Source organism: Ranitomeya imitator, chromosome 4 (assembly GCF_032444005.1).
Source record: "Ranitomeya imitator isolate aRanImi1 chromosome 4, aRanImi1.pri, whole genome shotgun sequence".
Lineage (NCBI taxonomy): Eukaryota > Metazoa > Chordata > Amphibia > Anura > Dendrobatidae > Ranitomeya > Ranitomeya imitator.
The window spans coordinates 526,898,582-526,924,474 of record NC_091285.1 but is presented as its reverse complement, the minus strand read 5'-3'; the positions used below and the strand labels follow the sequence as shown (position 1 = coordinate 526,924,474).

The 25,893-nt window shown below is 42.2% G+C and overlaps 1 protein-coding gene across 1 annotated transcript in view; it reads right to left on the bottom strand.

Annotated features, from left to right (window-relative positions):
* Nucleotides 1–307: 307 nt before the first annotated feature.
* Nucleotides 308–25,893, bottom strand: part of FURIN (furin, paired basic amino acid cleaving enzyme) — a 311,683-nt gene continuing 286,097 nt past the window's right edge. The window contains exons 13-16 of the mRNA XM_069766153.1: nucleotides 20,319–20,498; nucleotides 19,724–19,848; nucleotides 11,140–11,256; nucleotides 308–985 (exon numbers count right to left, since the gene is read on the bottom strand). Of these exons, the coding sequence (XP_069622254.1) occupies nucleotides 420–985; nucleotides 11,140–11,256; nucleotides 19,724–19,848; nucleotides 20,319–20,498 (988 nt within the window). The 3' untranslated portion in view covers nucleotides 308–419. The remainder of the gene's footprint in view (nucleotides 986–11,139; nucleotides 11,257–19,723; nucleotides 19,849–20,318; nucleotides 20,499–25,893) is intronic.

Sequence of the window (25,893 nt, the reverse complement as noted above, 5' to 3'; positions counted from 1 at the left end):
CTCATTCTGGCACTGAAAGGGTTCATGGTACCTGCATCAAAGTCATGCAGGCAAGGAAAAACATGGATATTTCATAGGCACTGTACATATATAAACAATCCTGGAAAACAGGCAATGTTTTAGAAAAAAAAAATATACAAACCCACACAGACACACGAGGACAAATGGCAAGGGGAATGGAGACGAAGAAATGGAGAACAAAAAATGAATAGACAAAAAAAAAAAAAAAAAAAAGACAATACATGAGAAAAAAAAAAAAAAAATTAGACGTTCCCTAGGCTTTAGCCATAGCACTGGAAGGAATCATGATCATATGCTGATGTTACTTCAATAACTACACAGATTGGTCCAGTGTTGTAAGGAAACCTAAATGGAATCTGTATCATGACATGACGTTTGGGCTGATGTTAGATCTGTCATCAAAGGGCACTCTGTTGCTTTATAAAAGCAGTTCTCTCGTTTCGAGGATCAAACTCCTCAACTTCAGATTCTGAAAATCCTTCTTCTTGCCACATATCTGATGGGATCCCTTTATAAGAGATGATCCCACTGTCCAACATGTATAATTTCTTCTTTCCCAGGATCACCCCAGAGCGTACTTGAAGGAACAGAAAGACCGAGACAAAGACGACAACAATCATGACACAGCTGAGGCTGGCCACAATTATTGGCAAGTTTGAGGTGACGGCACTTACTTCTTCCACCACTTCTTTCAGTGGTGGAGATTCTCTGCTAATTTGGACTTGGTGTGAACAGGAGAAATCCAGCTGATTGTAGTGCGAGTGTGCAGGGCAACTCAGACAGTCATTTGCACCGGTGCCCTTGCAGGTAGAACATGACGGATGGCAAGCCACACAAACATTGGCCAGCAGCGGCTCGATGCTGTTCTCCAGTGTGTATTGGATGCTTTGGACACTGGTAGTGAAACCAGGAGGGCAAGACTTCACACACGTCTTCTGATGCAGGAAGAAGCCTTCTTCACAAACTGCACAAGAAAATAGACAAAAATATACTGAAATAATAATTTCATTGCACACAATCAATGATAGGAAATCACTTCATAGCATAAACACTTTCCACCAACACGTCTATAGAGCAAAGATCTGTCCTTATATAAGCAGAGGATTTTTGTGCAAAAATGGAAAGGACTAGGATTACTGTCTAATATGGGTTTGCATGAAAAAGTGAATTTTAGCACAAATGAATTGTGAGTGAGGAAGAATCTCATACAAACAACCCCATTCCATTTTCCCTATTACTGGGTAGAGCAACTCCGGGAAAAAAAACCACAAAACTATTTTTCAATCTGGTTTATGTATTACATGGTTGGATTTTGTTTTAAAGCCAGCAACATTTTACACTAGCGTAAGAGCTGACCAGGTTCAACTCAAAAAGAAGTTCCCCCGAAATGTTAGTGGGTAGGAGAAAGATGGCGATACTGTTCTGGTAGGAGAGCTAAAGCTTCAACTTGTAAATCTCCCACTATCCTTTGATTGGCCCTTCTATAATGTGAGCTGCCAAATGTGTTATGGAATAATTATAATAATCATAAAAAGAAACTGCACCATTTATAATATCACTGTAGGCCAAGCTTAGTGTCCTGTATCACATACTAGACTTGGAGTATAGTTGCCTTAAAAGTGTTTTTGAACTCAAGACCACTCTTCATATAGGAGCTATCAAGAAAGCTGAAAAGGTCGATTGGAGAAGTTACTGTAAAAAGACAAGAGGAGACTGAAAATGTGAAGAGCAGACATGGTTCCTCTACAGTTCGGTTTCTTATATTCTGCTGTCGGTAATGAGATTGAGCGGCTATCATTATGTATATATGCCACATGTCCTGTCTTATGAAGCGCTTAGCATAAATTTGACACTGTGGCTACTGGCAGATGAAAACATGATTTTGCCTCAATGCACATCTGTTATATGTGGCTGCTCCAAATGTCATTCCTCCTCCACATGATGCCAGGGATGGCCAGAGCAAACGAGCAGAGGACCAATAAATGGAAAAAGAGGGTTGGACACAGCATGGTGACTGGGACATTAAGTCTCAAACACAGTTTTTCTATGAGCCATGTAGGGCACAAAACCATAAAAAGATAATATCTTTCCATAATGTGAAACCTGTATTTTACTCAGGGAAAGATGTACAGATGTAAACTACGGTATATCTGGCTGATAAAGGAATAGACAGGGGTCAATTAAACAAAAACAAATGTAGAGGATTCATCACCATCATTAAGGATAACGGGAGGTTAAATTAATCAAGACAAGACAAAAGTAGTTTGTAAGGAGAAACGAATGAATAACTAGAAAGGTCTCATTTTTACCAAATAGAACAGCTTCTGGTAACGGACTCTAGAGATCGGCTTTACAGCAGCTCCATGGGCCTCACAAAAGGATAGACGAAAAATGTTTATACAGGTAAGTTTTGTGGGCATGCTCTGTCACCTGCACAGTGGTCATTGTGCAGGGAGGGAAGGAGATGAGCTGGGATAATCACTTAGTAGCAGAGCGAAAAGCAGCACTTATCACAATTTGTTTTAAAGTTATGTTAAAAAACTAAAATTCATATGCAATTAGGACGTTATCTCGTATCCTATGCATAAGGAATAGCTTTCAACTCTGAGAAACCCCACTTAACAGGTTTATTTAAGTCTTAATATTGGTGAGCCATCCTACTACAGGTCAACAATATACACATCAAGTATTAGGCTGTCCATGGGATCTGCAGCTCAGCTCTCATTAACTTCAATAGGAGCTCAGATGTAGTACCTAAGACCAGCCACTACATGGTGTATGGAGTCATGGTGTTGAAGCTCTTTACAAAAAGTATATCCAGAATTAAGGGGAGTTGCAAAGAGCTTATCATGTGGGTGCTTGGTGTATGGCCTTCCACTGATCTGATATCCCTTTAAGTCCTTGGGGAAACACACAGCTACACTGTGAATTGCAAAAAAATTTAATGGCTACACTTGCATGACGAGCAGAAAAGGACAAGAAACTACGACTCAGAAATTGCACCTTGCAGCTGTCCGCAGTGATCCATATTTCCCAAGGATACATAAGTAAAATCTATGTAACTCAAGGAGGCAGGCAAAGGAATAAACAAGGCCGTCAACAACATGCTTTATGCAAACTTAAAGAAGTTAGGCTGAATTATACAGAGTTAACGGGACTCACAACTATTTGATATGCAGGCCATCTGCTATCAAAGCTTAAAAGCATTCTGGATATTTCCACAGTGGCACTTGGCGAAGGATTTAGTACAGTCCACTTGAGAGTGCGAGACGGATTCTTACCAACAAACATTGGGCAGAATGCAACGAGGAAAGTTACAATGGGTTCTTAGGAGGCGATAAGTGGAATCAGGGCTCATTGAGACTCTTACATGCATACACACAAACAAGGAAATCCTTGCCAAACACCACATTAATCTGTATACCAACATGTGGTGTATAGTCACTTTACCTGACCAATTCTACAGAAAATTGTTTAATTAGTGGAAATAGAGCCCTCATTTACACCTTAATTACCCTGAAGCATCTCGTTAGCACAGAGAGGACAGGTCCTCACCGATGATGTAAAAGCTCTTCAGTTGAAAGTAATCCATTACAGATTTTCTCGAGAAATGGCTGTAATATGCTTTCATGCAGATGTGTAGTACACGTTGCAAGATGATGCATAGGTTAAAAGAATAATTTCTATGAAACGTTCTAGAACACACAAGAGGTTTGGTTTCAGACAACCTGGTGACATTTGCTGCAAATTACACGCTCCTGGTTAAGCATACACAGACCTGGAAGAAGCCTTAATCACCAAATGTCAGCAGAAAAGCCCCTACAACATCATTATTAACCCATTGCTTATGAAGTACCGTAGATTACTTCTCAGCGGACTGTATCTAAGTGATCTTAACCCTTTAGAGTCAATTTTGGCAATAATGACATCACCATTTTTCAAATTCAACATGTGTCATTTTATATGGCAATAACGCTGGAACGCTTTCACATATCCCAGTGATTTTGAGACTGTTTTTTTGTGACACATTGTACTTTATATTAGCGGTAAATTTAGCTTGATATATTTTGTGTTTGATTTAAGATAGTATCTGAAATTTGATGAAAATATGAAGTTACTTATCAGTAATGTATTTATTTCAGAATCCATGACAACACCACAAGACAGGGGATGAGCCCTTCAAGGACAGGAAACCGACAGGATAAAAAGGGGCAGCAACTCTACCTGCATCAGTTGGATTACAGAGCATGAGAGGACCTTCAATAGTTATTTTAGTTATATACAATCTCTGTACCTTCATTCAAGTGAGACCCACCAACCAGAATATTAAGGGGAGGGACTATAAAGGGTGCTATCATGAGTTCCAAAAAAAACCAAACCATTACCGGTAAGTAACTTCATATTTTTCTGTCACCCATGACAGCATCAAGAAAGAATTAGAGAATTACTTTTAGGGAAGGACCACAGCCTGTAGAACCCTTAGAAGAGGAAGACAGCTCCAGCCTATAGTGCTTATAGAAATGTTAGAAGGGGAAGACCATGTTGTTGTTTTACAGATCTGTTTGATGGAGACCTCCGACCTCTCTCCCCAGGATGCTGCCATCGCTATTGTGGAGTGGGCCTTCAGACCTTCCAGAACAGCCCTACCTTCCTCTATATAGGCTATCTTAATGGCTTATATGAGCCAACTTGATTATTAGAATATTTTCATACTTTTCATGCCTTTCTAGGTCCCTGAAAGGAGACAACGCGAGACCTAGCTTTTCTTTAAGGCTCTGAGACTAACAAATATTGTACTCGTAATAGATACCTTCTGACATCTTGACATCTAAAGTATGTAACCTTTCCTCCTTATGATTTTTAGTATCAGAACAAAAGCATGGTAAAGCCATGTCTTGTGACCTATGGAATTTAGAAACTACTTTGAGGAGATAAGCCAAGTATGTTTTCAAAATTATCTTATCTTCCAGAACCTGGGTAAAGGAAGGATCTGTCGATGAGGACTGCATGTCACTCACCTTATGAGCCGACGTCAAGGTTACCAACAGGATTATTTTCAGGGAGATTATTTTCGAGGTAGGGACAGGACTGGACCTAGTACATGCTTTTATGAATCTAGAGACCCACTTGTTACCTGCTAGGTCATAATTATACGGTGGCCCTAGGGATGAAATTTGAACTTTAAGGGTGCTGACCAAAAGGCTCTGTTCTAGTCCCTTCTGAAGGAATTCTAAGATAGTATTAAACGGTACATTCCCGCCTAGCGTAGCACCTGTAGAGGACAGGATTTTTTTTCCAGGTCCTACAGTATATTCCTTGTTGTAACCATTTTTCTACTACTAAATAAGGTAGAAACTAAATTAAAGGAAAAACCTTTACCTTCTAGTATCTACCTTTCAAGTTCCAGACTGTCAAAATGTAGTCCAGTCACTTGGTGATGACATACTGGCCCTTGAGACTGTCCAGAGCTTCTGGAAGCACCCAGGGGGTCTGCAATGGAAAATGCCTCTTTTGCCAGAAGGGGCCTATAAGAATAATCCTCGCCCTGTCCTCCCTGATCATCTTTAGAACTGATAGAATCAGACATACTGGAGAAAACGCATATGGTAGACTGAAGTTCCAATTTATCAGGAAGGCATCTACCATCCGAGAACTCTCGTTTGGATTAGTGGAACAGAATTTCTCTACTTCCCTGTTTTAATTGGTTGCCAAAAGATCTGTTTCTGAAAGACCCCAAATGCATACAATTTGGTCGAACACCGATTTTTTTTAGTGGCCACTCTTCTTGTCGCATCTGTTTGCGGCTCAAGAAATCTGCCTTGTAATTTTCTTTTCCTCTGATATGCAGGTCTGACAATAAGAGGGACTGCTCTTCTGCCAGTATAAATATTCACCTTGCAATTGACATCAGGTACCTGGAGCAAGTGCCTCCCTGGTGATTTATGTAAGCTACTGTGACCTGGTTGTCTGAGAGCACCCTTACATGGTGACCCTGTAGAAGAAGCAGTAGCCTGTTTAGTGCATACTCTATTGCTAAAAGTTCCGACATATTTGAGGAGGCCAACTTCTCTTTCTCTGAACGTGTCAACTGGATTAGATGGTTGTCCAGGTGAGACCCCCATTTTCTGGGGCTAGCATCCGTGGTAAACACTCTAGAAATGCTGCATACCGAGGGTACCACTTTGGAAATGACCCTATTCTTAACTGTCAAAAGAGAGCAGATTACCACTTGGGAAAGTATTAATTTGCCTTCTAGTTCCCTTGCAAAGCTAGTTCGCTTTTTAGAATTCTCCACTGCAACTCTCTTGTGTGGAATTGGGCCCATCTGATCGCCAGAATACAGAAGGTGAGGGAACCTAGCAGGGACATCGCTCTCCTGAGGGACATATCTGGATTACTGAGATTATGTTTACTATCTTCTCCATTTTTTCCCTAGGGAGACGGCACTCTTGAAGATGGGAGTCTCATGAGATCTAGGAAAATCTGTGCTTTCAATGATTCTAGTTTTGATTTTTCCAGATTTAAAAAACACCATCCAAAGCCTGTTAGGGTGTTGCACACTTCCTTTGCCTGTTTATGAGTGAGGAATCGAGCTGTTTACTATCAGAAAGCCGTCCAGATTTGGAATTATCAAATTTGTCTTTCTCCCAAAGGTGGGCTGAGACTTCCGATATTTTTGTTAACACTCAAGGGCCTACTGGTAAGACCAAAGGGACGTGCTCTGTATTGAAAATGCCTGACCACCACGTTTACTGATAAGGCCACCCTGAAGAACCTCTGACATTCTACATGTATTTGTAAATGGTAGTAGGCGTCTTTTAGATCCAGGACTGCAATATAGCATCCTGGAAAAAGAAGTGTTATGGCTGATTTTATCGATTCCATTTTCAATACAGGAATTTTCAGGAATATGTTTAATGCCCTCAAACTGTTTATCATCCTGTCCTATAACTCGTTATTCCTTTCCTCTGGTGGGACTTCCAATAAGACTTGTTTTTCTTTAATGCTTAAAGGGAACCTGTCACCCCGAAAATTGCGGGTGAGGTAAGCCCACCGGCATCAGGGGCTTATCTACAGCATTCTGTAATGCTGTAGATAAGCCCCCGATGTTACCTGAAAGAGGAGAAAAAGACGTTCGATTATACTCACCCAGGGGCGGTCCCGCTGCTGGTCCGGTCGGATGGGTGTCTCTGGTCCGCTGCAGCGCCTCCCATCATCATTCCAAGACGTCCTCTTCTGATCTTCAACCACGGCTCCGGCGCAGGCGTACTTTGTCTGCCCTGTTGAGGGCAGAACAAAGTACTGCAGTGCGCAGGCGCCGGAAAGGTCAGAGAGGCCCGGCGCCTGCGCACTGCAGTACTTTGCTCTGCCCTCAACAGAGCAGACAAAGTACGCCTGCGCCGGAGCCGTGGCTGAAGATCAGAAGAGGACGTCTTGGAATGAAGATGGGAGGTGCCGCAGCGGACCAGAGACGCCCATCCGACCAGACCAACAGCGGGACCACCCCTGGGTGAGTATAATCTAACGTCTTTTTCTCCTCTTTCAGGTAACATCGGGGGCTTATCTACAGCATTACAGAATGCTGTAGATAAGTCCCTGATGCCGGTGGGCTCACCTCACCCACGATTTTCGGGGTGACAGGTTCCCTTTAAGACTTTTGTCTCTAGCGCTAGTTGTTCCAGCAGGGATGCCCGTGGGACGTCACAATAAATCTCACTTGTGGATACTTGAGACACTCCAGCCTCAAGCATTATCTCATTAGACTGAGGATCCAGACACTGGACAAAATCCTTTTCCAAGCCGGGAGGAAAAGGTACCCCTCCCCCGGGAATAAAGAAGGTGAGGGAACCTAGCAGGGACATCGCTCTCCTCAAAAAACCTCATTAACAGGCTGAACTTTCATGAAGATAACTTACCACTCTAAAGATATCAAGGGTACCGGCATCAGGAGGCAGAATCACATCCAATAAATCTCACCTGGAGACAGCGGACTCTTCTATTCTGCTGAAGCTGTGCTGACAACCTAGAATTTCTGTTTTTGCGTACTGTCCAAGCGACCCCCACTGCTGCTGCCCCATCGTTCTGAACGTGGTTGCTGGTATACTTTTTTCTTCTGTTGCCGTGACTGGAGATGCTGTGGCTGATGTTCAATCTCCAACTGCTGCTGCATTGGATGCTGCTATTCAGGCTGCTGTGTACCCATGTTGAAACACAGGAGCCCAGCCTCTCTAGGGATCAACCCTCATCTGCTGGCAAACGCAGCCTCTGATACAGGCCTCGCAAACACTCTCGGTGAAATGTCACCAGTGAGCATAAGCAGGACTCGAATACTGGATCAACTCCTTGCCTGAGCTGCTGGTACACGTGCCCGACAGCGCTCGTCCAATTGAAGAAATCCCCCTTGGACTCCCTGCGGCGCTTCCAGGTCCCTGGCACCGGCTGCAATAATGACTGTGCCCTGCCAGAAACAAACCGTCCCAGGTCTGGGAATCTTCTTTCCTCTGTTAATGTCCTAACAAAGTTCCATCATCAAGGATGGGAAACCAACTGATGCGGGGAGAGGTGCTGCCCCTTTTTATCCTGAAAGTTTTCTGTCTTTGAAGGGCAGATCCCCTCTCTATTGGTGCTGTCATGGGTGACCGAAAAATGTAGAAAAATTTGCCATTTTCAAATGGCATCCTAAAATAAGATAATTATCTGATTTTAATCATAACACAAAATTATAATCCTAACACAAAATATTTAATAGAAAAAACATGTCCTACATTTGTGTACAAATAAGGCCCTTGCTTGTCATTACTACATCAGTTTGTGACAATAGCGGGGTACCCTCACAATAAAAGAGCGAGCCCTCTCCCTTTTAACCATCTAGATAATGCTGGTGTGATGGTTGTGGTGGTTAATCAACCCCATTCAGTTTTAAAACCAATAGGGACAGATTCCACAGGATGTCAGCTGTCATACAAAAGGCACCAGGACAATTTTCACCATCTGAGGGTGCCAATTATTCCTCAGGCCCCTTTAAAAAAAATAACATCTCTTAATTAGTACCGTTAAAAGGTGCATCAATATTTATACAGAGTAATAACAAAGAAAATTTAAACACTGAAAATTGCATATTCATGATCAAGAATACATGGATAAGGCAATACTGTTAAAAGGCCAACATGCACAGTATGTAAAAGATGGCCAAACCTGCTGATTTCAGCCAATCATTTTATGTATAGCAGAGCCTCCTGACTTTTCCCAAACAAGTAATATTGGGGAAGAGAAGGATCAGGCAGTGGGAATTTTTATTGGTCAGTCCATTCGCTTGCCAGGGAGATAAGCTGCTGCCAAAGGAATCTGGCAGTGGCTTTCTCATAGAGAACACCGCAGCACATAGCTGAGCAGAGCATATCTGTTTATGGTGAAGTTGGTAGAGAGAGCAGTCGGCTGAATGATGGTTGCTCGACAACTATTTAATGTGTATAGCCAATTGAATGCTCAAATAATGATTTGTAACACTTCCCCAGCCCTGTGGTGTGCTGTCTTATAACAAACTTTTCTTTACATGGCACAAAAGAATTGAGGTCAAATAAGTATTTGGTAGGTTGGTGAAAACTCATTCTGGCCTCTGGCATCAGTGTATGTTCCCAAAGGGGAATGTGGAAATTCAGAAGCCTAATCCTTCTTTTCCTTCACATTTGTTGTCAGAAAAGGATAGAACACCCACACACATTAGATGGTGGCTGGATGTGCCAAAAATATGGTGGGCTCAGCTGACATTATTCTAATGTGTATGGCCAATAGCTACTGGTGTCTTCTATGCACCCTTTGCTAGGAGAAAGTTACTAAATATCTATGGTAATGCACCTTTTGTGAGCATGTGTAAGAAAGCAATGAACCTCCCCGATAGAAATTTTAGAATAAAAAGTTAGCAATGCATAGATCAATATTTCTGCTGGAAAATGCCAATAATTTGGCTATATAAAGGGCACATAGCGTTGAAGAGATGATCAGAAGTGCTTGTCCCGGTAAGGGGAATATTTACAATATACTGGTGATTCTCAGTATAGTAAAGAACCCTTCCTGCTTCATTCCTGGAGAAATTAGTACCCTGCCCTGGGTTTGACAGGCCTATATCTGACAACCATGTGTGCTTAGCTTAGGTTCAACCACGAGACCGAGATATACACCTCTACAGGCATAAACATGCATGTCCTAACATCAACCATTTAAATCAGTTCACCTAAATGATGAACATGGTGTGATCTTAGTCAAAATGTCGGTACAGCTGAAAAATATAAAAGGGTTTTGCTAATAAAGAATATTAAGAAAATTACTTCCTTTAGAAAACATCTAATTCAAGAAAGAACCTGCTCAACACTTTTACACAATTTTGATCTTATCTGTAAATTCACCATTAGCGATGGGCGAACGTGCTTGGATATAGTGTTATCTCAGCATGCTCAGGCGTTATCAGAGTATCTTGGGCATGCTCGATAAACACCAGAGCATGCTCAGATAACACGATATCTAAACACGATATCTCATCACTAGGGTTGAGCGACCTTGACTTTTTTAGGGTCGAGCCGGGTTTCGCGAAACCCGACTATCTCAAAAGTCGAGTCGAGTGAAATCGGCCGATTATGGCGAAAAGTCGAGGATCGACCGAAACACGAAACCCAATGCAAATCCAATGGGAATTTTTTTTTTTTTTCTTTTTTTTTTTCTCTCTCTCACTCTCTCTCTCTCTCTCTCTCTCTCTCTCTCTCCTCCGTCCGTCCCTGAACTGAAAAGCTGGTGTTACACAGTGCAAATCGCTACAGCGCACAAGCGACAACATGGCGATAGGCGTCCACGCCCCTAAGACCTATGTCATCACTCTGCCCACGCCCCTTCATTGGCTGAAAAAAATGGCGCCAAGCACGTCATACGAAACGCGACTTTGGCGCAAAAGTCGCGTACCGCATGGCCGACCCCACACAGGGATCGGGTCGGGTTTCATGAAACCCGACTTTGCCAAAAGTCGGCGACTTTTGAAAATGAACGATCCGTTTCGCTCAACCCTACTCATCACTATACACCATGTGTATATCTATATATCCATCTCCTAAAGACCACTGGAATACCTACCAACACAGGACTGGCCTGATGCAACGGTTCTACACCCACCACCATCCACTTGGTTGGAAATGCTTGGCAGATCAGAGGCTGTACCATACAATACCATGATAAACTGGGTCAATGTTCCTATAAAAAAAAAAAGTGATATTTTTACAATAATTATTTGTAATCAGAGACATGACACAAACTACGTTCATCTCATAATATGAAACAAAAGCTGCTTAATTGAGCATTACAGTACACGCTCTTGTTTTCATGGATTTTAATTTTTTCAACTTTGTTTGACATATAAGCGATGACCTGTGAAATTCAGGATTTCTCTTACAGTCAGTTACTAACTACTGTTAATACTGCTCCTCTTCACTGCAGTTTCGGGTTACCCATGTAAAGGAAGGATTTTTACCTGTGACTTGTCATAACCCCTTTCAATAACATCACTGTTGACACAAGTTTCATTATTAGTGTATTAAGGCTTGCAGAATACGGTCCACCCTCATTTGGCCAGAATAATACAAGTGATTTCAGACAACTCTAAATTAGGACTTCATTCATAGGAAAACAAAAACATTTATTGGCTGCTCAGGAAACCAGATTTTATAGCTTCCAGTAATTTTGACAGTAAACATATAGCTACATACATGTTCCATATGTGGATGTTGATGCAGATTTGAAGCTAAAAAATGTGGCTTGTGGAAGCACCTTTCTGCTTGTACAGAGGCAGCAATTGTCTCCCGGCTTCTAAACAGAGAGGTTACTTTCACAAAAGAGTCTCTTCGGGTTAGACCTGCTCTCTGCTGGGACTTACAGGTGTGATATGTGAAACTGTCCATCGCCTAATTCTGCAGCACCATATTACGGTTTAGTTAAAGAAGATCTTTCACCAGTTTGATCAAATTAGACTGGCAAAGCCGAGTAACACAGTTTTTATTTATTTTTTAATCTCTCCTGTCCATTGAGGAGAATTTATGTTAAGTCCAAGGGGAATGTTAGAGATTTTTTTCACTGGGGGGTGTACTTGTTCCCTTGTATTACATTGGCCAATCATAAGCAGGTTGCAACATACAGGGAAAAGGAGTACACGCCCCCAGGGAAAAATGTCTGGTAACAGCCCTATGGATTTAAATCACAAATTAAACTTTACCAGCTAGGTTAAAATCTGCATTAATGGAAAGGTGAAACTGGAAAATGACATTTTACTCCGCTCTGCAGCCACTATTTGGCCAGCTTGGCATGATTAAACGGGGGAAAGTTCCTCTATTATTCCTCCCATTTCAGAAGGCAAATAATGGTCAAAAGTTACATTTTATACCAAAATAACACCAATGACAGGTTCCATAAAGCAGAAGGAAAGCTAGTAAATGACAACTGGCAGAAATACTATTTTCTAGACAAGAAAGCAAGTGACCGCTGATATTTATTGCGGGCAGCCGATTGGCAGCTCCAGTCCCTAGCAGGGCAGTGATGAGACAGAGTAAGCAGTAAACGAGACTATATTTTCTGAAGAGTCAGGATGACAGCTCGCAGCACACAGGCGCCTCTGTGTTCTGCTGGGTATAGCGGCAGAACCACAGCTCCTGTCACTAAGAATCCTCTTATTCAGGTGTAAGGAAGCGTCTGGTGAGCAGACAGGACTCTGCATGTGAATATTAAGCAGCTATCTGGAGCTCTGTACTGGGTGACCCATCTGTGTCTGTGCGATAACAACTTGCCGATCCCTTTCCACACGTTTTCCCCTCTCCACACTTGGTTCCACGTGCTGAGTTGCCTAATGTAACAAGTCAAATCGAGTGGGTTCAATCCATCACACGGTTGACAAAATGCAGTAAATAAATAACCTATTTTTCTTATCTTGCCCACGCACCATGAATACACAAACAGTGCACACAGGGGAAGACAGACAGGCACACGTCACCAAAATGCAGCGCAGAGCTGATAAGGTAAATTAACTGCCTTGCCAAATGCCAAGATCAATTATGCTGAAGATAATAAAACTGTGCATATACAATACACTATACAGAGAGGCAAGATCAACATCTTCATAGGAGCACAGAATACAGACCGTTCAACTGAACAAGGAACAGATGAAGAATGAAAATCATCTCCTCTATGAAGAACCCAGTGATAAACTGATAGACATTTATACACCGCTGCCAATCAGAGGAAGCAGAGCTGCAGCATGATCAGGGCTTCAGCAACCTCAACCAATCATGCGGCAGGGGGTGTGTTTCAGACTCCCTCAGACTCGCTGTAGAGAGAATAGCTAAAGTGTAGTCACAGATCACAGCTATGCCTTAAAGCGGTAATCTCAAGATGTCTCTTGAGCAGCTCAGAGCTCTGCAGTCTCCATACTTCCTGGAGCTTGGGTGCTCTTTTTTTGAATGACCGTCCGGATTCAAGCGCTTTGTCCTGCTACAACACATTAACGATTTGTCAGCGTGTGCTCTTAGTATACATCATTCTCACTATATTTTCACATAGAGATAAAGCGTTTGAACAAGCAAAAGGCTCAGGAAGGTAAGAGCCATGATTAGGGGACCTGCTCTGGAAGCTGCTGATGGTGGAGGCCTGGTGACTTTACAGAACTGACAATAGCTCATAAGCTGAGAGAGTGCAGGAGGGAGGTGAGCAGCTAACTTCTGTATTGAAATAAATGGTCTAGGGTAAGCCAACCAGGATAGTGGGTGGTAACATCTTCCCTTGAATACTGACCAGGCTCTGGTGGTTGAGCGCTCCTTGGAAACAAGCTGTACACTATTTAAGATAAAAACTCTCACAGCAGTAGAATGAAAGAAGATTGAAAGCGCAAGTCAATTGCAAACATACTTATTTTCATGAGGTCTAGTTAAAGGAATTTAACACCACAAAAATACCCCTTTAAGGAAAAGGAGCAGAGAACTAGTCAAACAGCAAAATCTGAGGAAAATAAACAGAAAGTAAACATCTTTTATAGGTACTGACATAACTATTATTAATAAACTGCCATTTACTTTAGTAATACTTCGTATAGCATAATTTTGGGGTAACAGTTACTTACAGAACAAAAAAAAAAAAAAAAGACAGTGGTCTGTAGTAGAGACAAGTGAAAGTTTGTGAGATGTATGGTCAGGGTTCTTGCAAGTTTACAAATGGTGGGAAAATCAGGGAAAGAAAGGTCCCATTTAAAGGTAACTTGTCACCCCCAAAATCGATGGCGAGGTAAGCTCACCGTCATCAGGGGCTTATCTACAGCATTCTGTAATGCTGTAGATAAGCCGCCTATGTTACCTGAAAGAGGAGAAAAAGAGGTTACATTATACTCACCTAGGGGCGGTCCCGCTGCGGTCTGGTCAAATGGGTGTCTCAGGTCCGCTCCGGCGCCTCCCATCTTCATTCTATGACGTCCTCTTCTGGTCTTCACGCCGCAGCTCCGGCGCAGGCGTACTTTGTCTGCCCTGTTGAGGGCAGAGGAAAGTACTGCAGTGCGCAGGCGCCGGAAAGGTCAGAGTGGCCTGGTGCCTACGCACTGCAGTACTTTGCTCTGCCCTCACCAGGGCAGACAAAGTACGCCTGCGCCGGAGCCGCGGCGTGAAGACCAGAAGAGGACGTCATGGAATGAAGATGGGAGGCACCGGAGCGGACCTGAGACACCCATTTGACCAGACTGCAGCGGGACCGCCCCTGGGTGAGTATAATCTAACCTCTTTTTCTCCTCTTTCAGGTTAAGGCAGGGGTCCCCAACTCCAGTCCTCAAGGCGCACCAACATGTCATGTTTTCAGGATTTCCTTAGTCTTGCCCAGGTAATAATTGCATCACCTGTGCAATGCAAAGGAAATCCTGAAAACATGACCTGTTGGTGGGCCTTGAGGACTGGAGTTGGGGACCTCTGGGTTAAGGTACCTTCACACATAACGATTTCGTTAACGATATCGTTGCAACGTCACGCTTTTTGTGACGTAGCAACGATCCCGCGAACGATCTCGTTATGTGTGACAGCGACCAACGATCAGGCCCCTGCTGGGAGATCGTTGGTCGTTGGGGAATGATCAGGACCTTTTTTTGGTCGCTGATCACCCGCTGTCATCGCTGGATCGGCGTGTCTGACGCCGATCCAGCGATGTGTTCACTTGTAACCAGGGTAAATATCGGGTTACTAAGCGCAGGGCTGCGCTTAGTAACCCGATATTTACCCTGGTTACCATTGTAAAAGTAAAAAAAACAAACAAACAAAAAACAGTACATACTCACATTTCGATGTCTGTCACGTCCCCCGCCGTCAGCTTCCCTGCACTGACTGTCAGCGCCGGCCGTAAAGCAGAGCACAGCGGTGACGTCACCGCTGTCCTCTGCTTTGCGGCCGGAGCTGAAACAGTCAGTGCGGGAAGCTGACGGCGGGGGACGTGACAGACATCGGAATGGGAGTATGTAGTGTTTTTTTTTTTTTTTTTTACAATGGTAACCAGGATAAATATTGGGTTACTAAGCGCGGCCCTGCACTTAGTAACCCGATGTTTACCCTGGTTACCCAGGGACTTCGGCATCGTTGAAGACCGTTTCAACGATGCTGAAGTCTTTCCCTGGATCGTTGGTCGCTGGAGAGAGCTGTCTGTGTGACAGCTCCCCAGCGACCACACAACGACTTACCAATGATCATGGCCAGGTCGTATCGCTGGTCGTGATCGTTGGTAAGTCGTTTAGTGTAACGGTACCTTTACATCGGGGGCTTATCTACAGCATTACAGAATGCTTACCTCTCCATCGATTTTGGGGGTGACAGGTTCCCTTTAATGCAACCCTGGAATATTATTATTATTTATCTATATAGCACCATTAATTCCATGGTGCTGTACATGAGAACGGGGTTACATACAGGGTTATAGATATCATTTACAGTAAACAAATTTACGATGACAGACTGGTACAGAGGGGAGAGGACCCTGTCCTTGCAGACTTACATTCTACGGGAATATAATCCTATTACTCCATTGCCCTCTTGATCTGACATTTTTACTATTCATTTACATGTAGGAATGCAGAATGAACCTGGATGAATATATTTTAGGTAGAGATCTTCTTTCAATAACAGTTATTCTGCAAGTGACATCTGGAAAGAATCAGGTTTGAACCATAAGCCTCAATTTTTAAATATTTCTCGAAAATTGATAAGCCGTGCATCAATAGCTAAAATCTGCAGCCTGTACAACTCCACTCTATGCAAATGGCTAAAGCTGACAGTATCTCTGCTGCGTGCATGTAATCACCACTGGAAAGCGCTGACAACCTGCCATGTACTTACCAAAGGGATGTCATTGGTTTGGAAACATTTGCTTTATGTTTTTAGGCAGGAGGCACTGCGCTAGAATCTACAACTGAAACACTAATATTAGGGATTTTTCAAGTTCAGAAAAAATATTCAAGGAAATTTGTTCCATGTGTGTGGGAAAGATTTTGTCGTTCTCTGATAAAACAAAGGAGTTGAAAAGCATTAACCTTCCATTTCAGAGTAAAAGTTCAAAGGGCTGTTATTTAAGCCTAAAATGACTTGGGATATGGAAAATGAACAAGTCTCCTGATGTTATCTTGCATCTCTACTTTTAGGCACGTGTTGAAAGTTCCAGAAGCAACCAGTAAACCTGCTCTACTGGGCTTATACGAGAATTTAAAAAAACAACACTGTAAACTGGGGATCATAGTGGCATTTTATTCCTTTTTTCTGTAGTCGGGTAAGCTGCCACAAGAGGAATTATTATTAGTCTTGACCAGTCAACAATGTAAATGGTTTATTTCTGGGGACTAAAACAAGACCATTCAACTGTGTGAAGGTGACTATAACCAATCATCAGGGCTTATAATCACTGAAGCCTATCAAATCTATATACAGGGTGGGCCATTTATATGGATACAACAGAAAAGCAGGTGTGTCCAGTGAGTGGTGAAGGTAAAAAATTACTTTTAATGAAAATAAATTAAACATATATCCATATACCGTATTTTCCGCTTTGTAAGACGCACTTTATTTCCCCCAAATTTTGGGGGGAAATGTGGGTGAGTCTAACAAAGCGGATATACCGCTTACCATTACAGGCTGGGATGAGGGGGTGTCCGCCGCCGCTGCCGGGGTTGTCCGCTGCTGCCCCGGGTGATGCTGGAGGCTCCGGTGCTGCGGGGGGCTCTGGCGACATTTTGTGAAAGACCAGAGCCCCCCGGCAGTTCGTCCATGCGTTCCAGTATGACTAATTCCGGGAAAATGGCCGCCGGAATCTCGGGAGATGAGAATCTCGAGATTCCGGCAGCCATTTTCCCGGAGTCAGTCATACAGGAACGCATGGACGAACTGCCCGGGGCTCTGGCCTTTCACAAAATGTCGCCAGAGCCCCCGCAGCACCGGAGACAGCCCTGCAGCATCGGAGACAGCCCTGCAGCACAGGAGCCTCCTGCAGACCCCTCATCCCAGCCTGCAGCACAGGAGCCCCCCTGCAGCACAGGAGCCCCCTGCAGACCCCCTCGTCCCAGCATGCAGCAATGCTCCACTCCTGCCTCCAGCAACGACCCTGGGACCCTGATCCACCACAGCCACAACCCCTGGTAAGTAATAAGACACATGGATTATAAGACGCCCCACCAATTTATTAAAAAAAGTTTTTTCCTATTTTTCTCAAAATTTGGGGTGCGTCTTATAATCCGGAGCGTCTTACAAAGCGAAAAATATGGTATATGGTATCCAGCACTCAGTACACACTGGCTATAGAACCTAATGACGATCTACAAGTTTCGACCTGGTGGTCTTAGTCATGGTCATGACATATTATGGGTGTCAGGTCCGAGCATTCCTACATGAACAGTTTGCTGGAAAGTGGATTGGTCGTTGTGGGCCAGCTGAATGGCCACCAAGGTCTCAAGATCTGACCCCTTTAGATTTTTTTCTTTGGGGTCATCTGAAGGCAATTGTCTATGCTGTGAAGATACGAGATGTGCAGCATCTGAAACAACGGATACTGTAAGCCTGTGCTAGCATTTCTTCTGCGGTGTTGTTATCAGTGTCAAGAGTTGGAGAAGACGGTTGCATTGACAATCCAACACAATGGGCAGCACATTGAACACATTTTATAAGTGGCCACAAGCTTGTAAATAACTCACGAAAGAATAAAGTTATGTTCAAACCAAGCACACCATTGTTTTTCTTGTGAAATTCTCAATAAGTTTGATGTGTCACATGACCCTCTTTCCATTGGGAAAAATAAAGTTGGATCCAAAATGGCTGACTTCAAAATGGCTGCCATGGTCACCACCCATCTTGAAAAGTTTTCCCCCTCCCATATACTAATGTGCCACAAACGGGTAGTTGCTATCACCAACCATTCCCATTTTATTTAGGTGTAGCCATATAAATGGCCCACCCTGTAGTACACAGAATTATACAGGGACACAGAATTGTTTTTTTGCTTACTTGCCTCCAAAATGCAAAGCTAACCACTTTTCTAAATTGTCTTCATTTAAAAAGTGTTAAACATCCGTAGCAACAGTAATGGTTGAAGTATTTTATCGACCTGAGCTCTTTGCAAAAATGTTACAACTCCATCAGAACTTCTGCTTGGTTATGAAGGCTCTCTGTTCTGTGTTAGCGATAGCTGTAAGGAGGAGGGATGTGCCCAGAACTTCAGAGAATGGATGGGGGAAGAAAGTATCTCTGGGATCACATAGAAAACACTAACAACTACAGACAAGGAGGGAAGTATATGAAAAGGAGATAAGTATTGCTCTGATATTTGAGCTTATGAAGACAGCAGCAATCTTGATAGAAAAATACTCCACATTCAACCATGGAAGACTCACTCCCACAAGAGAAAAATCTGGAACTTGGATCAAACTGTATATTACCAAGTCTGAAAATGAGTGAAAGAAGGGAAATTACACAAACGTAAAAGGGGTTATCTGGGACTTTGGATATTTGTTTCTTATGGGGCTAAGAACCTATATTCATGTAGGTGCTAACTACCTGCATTTTCTATCCAGTGATGATTTCTGCCGGATCAGAGTGGTCACGAACTGCTCCTAACAGTGATTATTATGCTTTCCATGCAATCAGGTTGACAGCAGTATCTTCTCTTCCATGCTGCTCTGTTGATTGTGCGGTCTCTGCAGATGTCATGCTGATTGACCGCCAGCTCTCCACTGCCTCAATGCGGGGAGCAGGTTGTGACTTATGATGTCGGCAGTGGCACCTGTCGACAGAGTAGAGGAAAGGAAGAGAAGGTGCTGCTCTGTTGACGTGAGGTGAAATGTAGCAGGAGGGTCACCGTCTGAGCTGGCAGATCTCATCGGCGAGGACAACAGGCAGGTAGTTATCAACTACCTGCAAGTTCTTAGCCCCATAAAAAAACTAACCAAAGGCCCGGATAATGAAATTGCATTATAGGAGTTAACTAAAAGTAACAACTAAATTATTAACATCTTTATTTCCTTGTCAAAGCTGTTCATAAACCCTTAACAAAACAAAAGAAAAAACTACAGCAGTTTGGGTAGAAGGTCACTATAAAATCTGAACTTCCTCCATATTTGACTCAGAGAATTATTTAATGTTCAATAAAAACTTTGAATTCACTCATCTTAACTTACCATAGTTGTTGTTGCCACTTGAGTTTTCAATCTCCAGTACCCACTCTCCTGCGGGGTCTTCATCCCAAGAATGTGTGCTCATAAACGCCCAGTCATTAAAACCATCAGCAGAATAATCATGAGGCCTGAAGAAATATTTGGAAAGACCAAGAAACCAATGTTTTTAGCACACAAAACAAACCCAAACTGATTAGATCATTCTCACAACCATGATGTTACTGAAAGCCTCTAGTAAGACAACCTGAAAACCATTGGACAGCACTTCTACGAAGTCTCAGTGAGGGATTCGTAAAGCAGAATCCATCCTATCACATAGGGAATATTTGCAATAAAATCTTTGAACATGAAGCATTCTGCTTGGTTACACTGGGCATTCTGAGCTATAATACAATATTATCATCACTGCAGGAACTGACAGAGCGAAGCTGACAACCTAAGAGTGAGAATTGTAAACTGATCATTTAGGGAGCATCATGTTCTGACAGTTCGGTTTAGAAGAAAAATTCCGTTTTTCAATATGTGAAAAAAAAAAAAGAAAGAAGAAAACACCTAGATAACGGCTCACTGAAACATCTCGCATTGGCAATGTGGTTACCTAGGTGCTAGAAGACAAGAGCGCGTGCCCATAGGACTAGTCAGATAAATGGCGAGGTCTCCTCTGCGATTGTAGGACAAGGTTAGCCGGGCTTGAACATGCTCCAAAGTGCTGATGTAATTGGACATCCCGTTGCAGGGCTCCACTTTTCGCCTGACTTCCAATCGCTTCCCTATGTCCCTAGGAATCAGAACAGCATTTGTTTATGCCAATTAGTGATCTGGTTTGCAAAATGAAAAAGAATGCGAGTTATTTAGGTCACTTGTCATCACACAGTCGCTCATTAACAATGGATCTTGAAAGCATTCCAATATTGCTTTCTAAAACAATAGGAAACAAATAAAATGTTCGGCTGAATGAAGAGCAAACAATTATATTGGGTGTAGATACAATTACATGTCAGAGGGTCATCCTCCCTTCTGGATACCAATCTATCTCTAAACAAAGAGTCAAATCAAGACGCAGGATATACAATGGAGCATAGAAAGACGGTGCATTGTCGATTTGCCAATGTAGGTGCTGCAAGTGCCAATACTGGGCATACTGTGCCAGAATGCTGTCGGGGCAGAGACCGCAGAAGAGAATACATGCCAAAGAACCAGGTGTTCCTAACACATCTCTCTGTTCATTGTATTACATAACGGTACAACACGCACACTTATACAATTCTGGAAAAATACAGGAACTATACACAAATCTCAAAAGTAATATATTCTTGGGTATTATTCAAAAATAAATGTGTAAAGATACCAGCCATCAGGACACAATGGTAACGTTTGTGGCCCTAGAGGGCACAAATCTGTTGCGGTTATCTCCAAGAACAGATGGGTGAAATTAAACAAAAACTCTGAAAGGTCTTTGGAATCAGTCAGCTTAACCCCAACCAGACGTAGAGCAGGAGATGGAGCGGCAGCTGGTTTCCCCTGCAGGGCTTCATTCAGGCTCAGTTGCACAGAAGTCTCATTGAGCCTCTGGCTTTGACCCAGTCAGGTGTGAATAGTTTGTGTGTCTAAATCCTCCAAAGAGCCAAAGCCAGGTAATGCATAGTCTGTTCCCAGTACTGACTGAGCATTTATATCTTCGTGAGGAGCAACGTTACCCGCAACAGTAGGAGCTGTATCCATTTACATGTGTTCTTCGCAGAAACTACAAAATGATATATATTCTCCTTTCTGGGAAATGTCAGAGAATGAAAAGTCTTGTTCACTTGTTGAACTCCTTGCAGCCCGGAATAGGTACATGTGAACTTCATTATTCAAAAAGGTCAGATCTTCCCAGTATAGCTATCTAAGCCATGATTGTATTAGACAGTAGTAGAAAGTTTTATGCTATTCAATGCTTTAGAAATCTAAATAATCTAAAAGGTTAAAAAAAAAAAAAAAAAATTCCAGGACCTGACTTCTATCAAGTAACTGCAGGATACAGGTTTCCAATCTCGTAAACTAGCAGAAAATGTCATTCCGATCAGTCCGACGGTTTTCTATCTAGAGTATGATTTAGTGGTAGTACTGGCAATAGCCTGCCTTTAATTCCAAGCTACGTTCCACCCAAGTACTTGGGAGCAATGGTACAACTTGCAGGTCATTTATTTTAATTGATGTCTTGCAGATTACTCCTAATTGGCGCGACAATCAGAGAGCAGAGATGAATACTTGCAATCAGACGGCCGGCGGTGACACGTCCACCCTGCCCCCATACATAGCTCTATCTGTGTCTGCAGTAATTAAGGTATAGTCTGCAGCGCAGCATGCGGAAAATGACTCAGACACCATTAAAAGGAAATTGTGCTGACCCCATAAAACGGGCCAGTGTACATGAACAAGACTACAGTGCAATCTGGATCACGGTTGTACAGGCCCACACCAAATGTGCTTGGACTCCGAGGAACAGAAGACAACAAATGCAGCTCATAAATGCTAGCGCTTGTAATCTGTGGCTCAAAACTAAATCTAGTTTTACACATCGGACAATTTATCTTTTGACACCGGTCATAAATTAACACAGCTATATTTAAAAGTAGACTATTGTGCAGCAAGCTGAAAATTAGCATTGAGACATATCTAAAATTTTAAAGAATCAAACCTTTTTTTGTTTTTGTTTTGAGGGATTGGGTGGATGTAGGAGCGGATTCTTACAACATTAAAAAAGAAAAAAGTAGCTGGTGACCCAAGCAGGGCAATAATCCAGGATTCATTTTTCGACCCTATAGAATCGACTAGTAGCCCAGTAAGTAGATTCCAAGGAACACTCAATTACCATGAAACCGTGGATGAACACCAAATTACACTGGTGGCCATAACTGAAAACTGTTGAAAAAGTGCATCTTTGTCATCTGAGATACCGTAACTCCAGTTTTTCTAAAATACCATAAACTGATGTATATCTCTGGAAATATAACTGTTGAATGTAATGTTCAATCACCCAAATTGTATCTACACATATAGCTAAATAATGAGTGAAAAAAACCACAATCAGATATGATCCAACTTTTCAATACTGGAATATGACCTGCGAGCAAAGCTGCTTACACGGATTGGTAAAGCCAAAAAAAGGTAGGAAAAGATGCACAAAGGAAATAAAGGTCTGTCTAGGTAACAGATAGAAATCATCTATCAGTCTTTAGAAAATTGACTCTCTAAGGCTAGGTTCACATAGCGTTAGTGCAGTCTGTTCAACGCATACGTTAAACAGACTGTGTTAACGCAAGTGCTGAAAAAGATCGCATTTATGCGACCGCGCTAGCGCAGATGCTCTATCTGTGCTAGCGGTGACGGACCCGAAAACGCTGCAGACTGCGTCCGAGGGTCAGTCACAGAATGACGGCACATCGCTAACGCATGCCGATTATGACATGCGTTAGCAATGCGCTACATGATGGCAGTTAATGGGTGCGCTAACGCTTCCGTTACATAGCGTTAGTGCCGCTATGTAACGGATGCCGTCAGCGCATTGCCATTAACGCAATTGTGAACCCAGCCTAAAAGTGCACAAAATCTTTTTATTTTATTTTATTACAGATACAAAGATTGAAAACTTTAGAGAGGGCTAAAACCTATGTGAACTGGACCGAGGAAAATGGGACAGAACCACTTGGAGTGAGGAGACCAAAATCTCCCTATTTGGAAGTGATGGAATAAAATATGGAAGATGATTAATTGGAAAAGCCATGTATCTGGATTGTATTCCATCTACCATTAAGCACCCAGTTAGTGGTATAATTTGGGAATCAGTAACAATAGAATTTATGTGATTCCTGGGACTGAGAATGAAAACAAACAAACAAAAAAAAAGCCGCCAAGACAAATGAAATACTTGAAGCTAAATGGAAGCCTCCTGAACATGATCTTTCCAAGATACTGAGACTTTTATATTTAAATACGATTCAGATACAGGTCATGTTGCTGCCTTGTGCAAGAACTGACTCCAAGATGATCCTAACACTGCTAGTACAGTCAAGAGATAGCGATGATTTTATCGCCAAACATCTACCAATTCAATTAACCAGGAGTGCAAGATTTTTTAGTTTTTCCCTTCTAAGGTCATGTGCACACGGTCAGGTTTTTTCGTGTTTTTACGCGCTAAAAACGCTATGAAAACGCATTAAAAACGCATACATTATGCATTCTATCATTTAGAATGCATTCTGCATGTTTTGTGCACATAGATGCATTTTTTTCAGCAAAAAAAACGCATCGCGGTAAAAAAATGAGCATGTTCATTATTTTTGCGGATTTTCTGCGTTTTTCCCGCAATTCTATGCATTTGGGAAAAATGCACCAAAAACGCATCAAAAACGCGTCAAAATCGCGGTAAAATCGCATGCGGATTTCTGGCAGAAATGTCCAGTTTTTGTCAGGAAAATTTCTGCAAGAAATCCTGACGTGTACACATACCCTTATTCTTTCAAGAACCTGAACTTTTTAATTTTTACATCAACATAACTGTATGACGGCTTGTTTTTTGAGGTACAAGTTGTAATTTTGAATGATGTTCATTTTACCCTATAATACATTGAAAAACAAGAAAAACTTCTAAGTGGGATGAAATTGTGAAAAAAAAAAAAAAATTCCACAATTGCTTACAGTTTTGTTTTTATGGTGTACATTGTGCTATAAAAGTGGCCTCACAGTAGGATTTTCCAGGTCAGTACCATTACAGCAATATTAAATACATTTTAAAAATATTTTAGTGGTTAAAAAAACATGTCCTACCATTTAAAAAAATATATATATTTGGTTTTTGTTGCCATTTTCTGTGAACTAACTTTATTTTTTCCATTAATGAAGCTGTATTTTTCTTTACGCATCGACCTGTAGGATTTTATGATCATCATTTTCGGGTACACAAGATATTTTACGCACTTTTTATTACATTTTTTGTGACAATCATGATGAGCACAAACAGAAATCCAGGAGTTTCAATTTTCATTTTCCATTTAATGTATGGTATAAATTATTTTAGATATTTTTCTTACAGTTTTATATGATTTTTTTATATAACATCACACACGTTTCCTTCCTTTCTGGATTTGCTCAGCTCTTCTCAGTGCCTCTCTCTATTATCGGTACACCCCAGCAAACTATCTTGGGAGCTTCCATCTTTCCTCACAACGTCTCCAAAGTCCAGTTAAGCAAGAGTCAGATTCCATGCAGTGACAATGTGTCTCACTCCTTAGGAGTGTGTGTTCCAGTATGGTGACCACTTAGCCTAGACGCTTTGTAACTACAACGCTGTCTAAATGGTCTTCCTTTTGCTCCTTTTCACTGTAATTTCCCATTAGCTCTCAGTGCCACTTCACATCATCTCTAGGCCTTAGTCCGTGTTCCTTCGTTCCATTCTTATTCAATCTTCTGCTTTTAGCCCGGCCTCCCACTGTCTGTGTTCCTCTGGGAATATTACTATCCGTCTCTCAGGTCTCTGTTATGATCTGGTGGCCTAGGAGCAGCATATGATGTACTCTGGAGAAGGTGGTACCTGTACTGAACGCAGACCCTGATCTTAACACCGCAACTAGAAGTAGCCATGGGATGTACCTAACACTCCCTAGACACCTCGACACAACCTAAGGACTAACTTCCCCTAAAGATAGAAACGGGAAGACTATCTTGCCTCAGAGAAAATCCCCAAAGGATAGACAGCCCCCCACAAATATTGACTGAGAGGAGAGGGAAATGACATACGCAGACTGAAATCAGGATTTAGCAAAGGAGGCCTTTCTAGCTAAAAAGAAAGAAAAGGACAGAGAACTATGCGGTCAGTATTAAAACACTAGAAAATATCCACCACAGAAAAATAGAATTATTCTTACCGTTAATTCGGTTTCTAGGAACCTTCCACGACAGCGGTACTGGAGGATGTCTCCCCGCCCTAATGGGGGACAGGAAACACAAAGAGGTTAAATACCCTCCCCTTCCTGCCATCCCCAGTGTTTTTTCTGGACACAGTAGTATGTATAGTTACCACTTAAGTGCAGGAATCATCCAATAAAATCATCAGATAGGGAGGGAAATTAGTGCTGTCGTGGAAGGTTCCTAGAAACCGAATTAACGGTAAGAATAATTCTATTTTCTCCAGT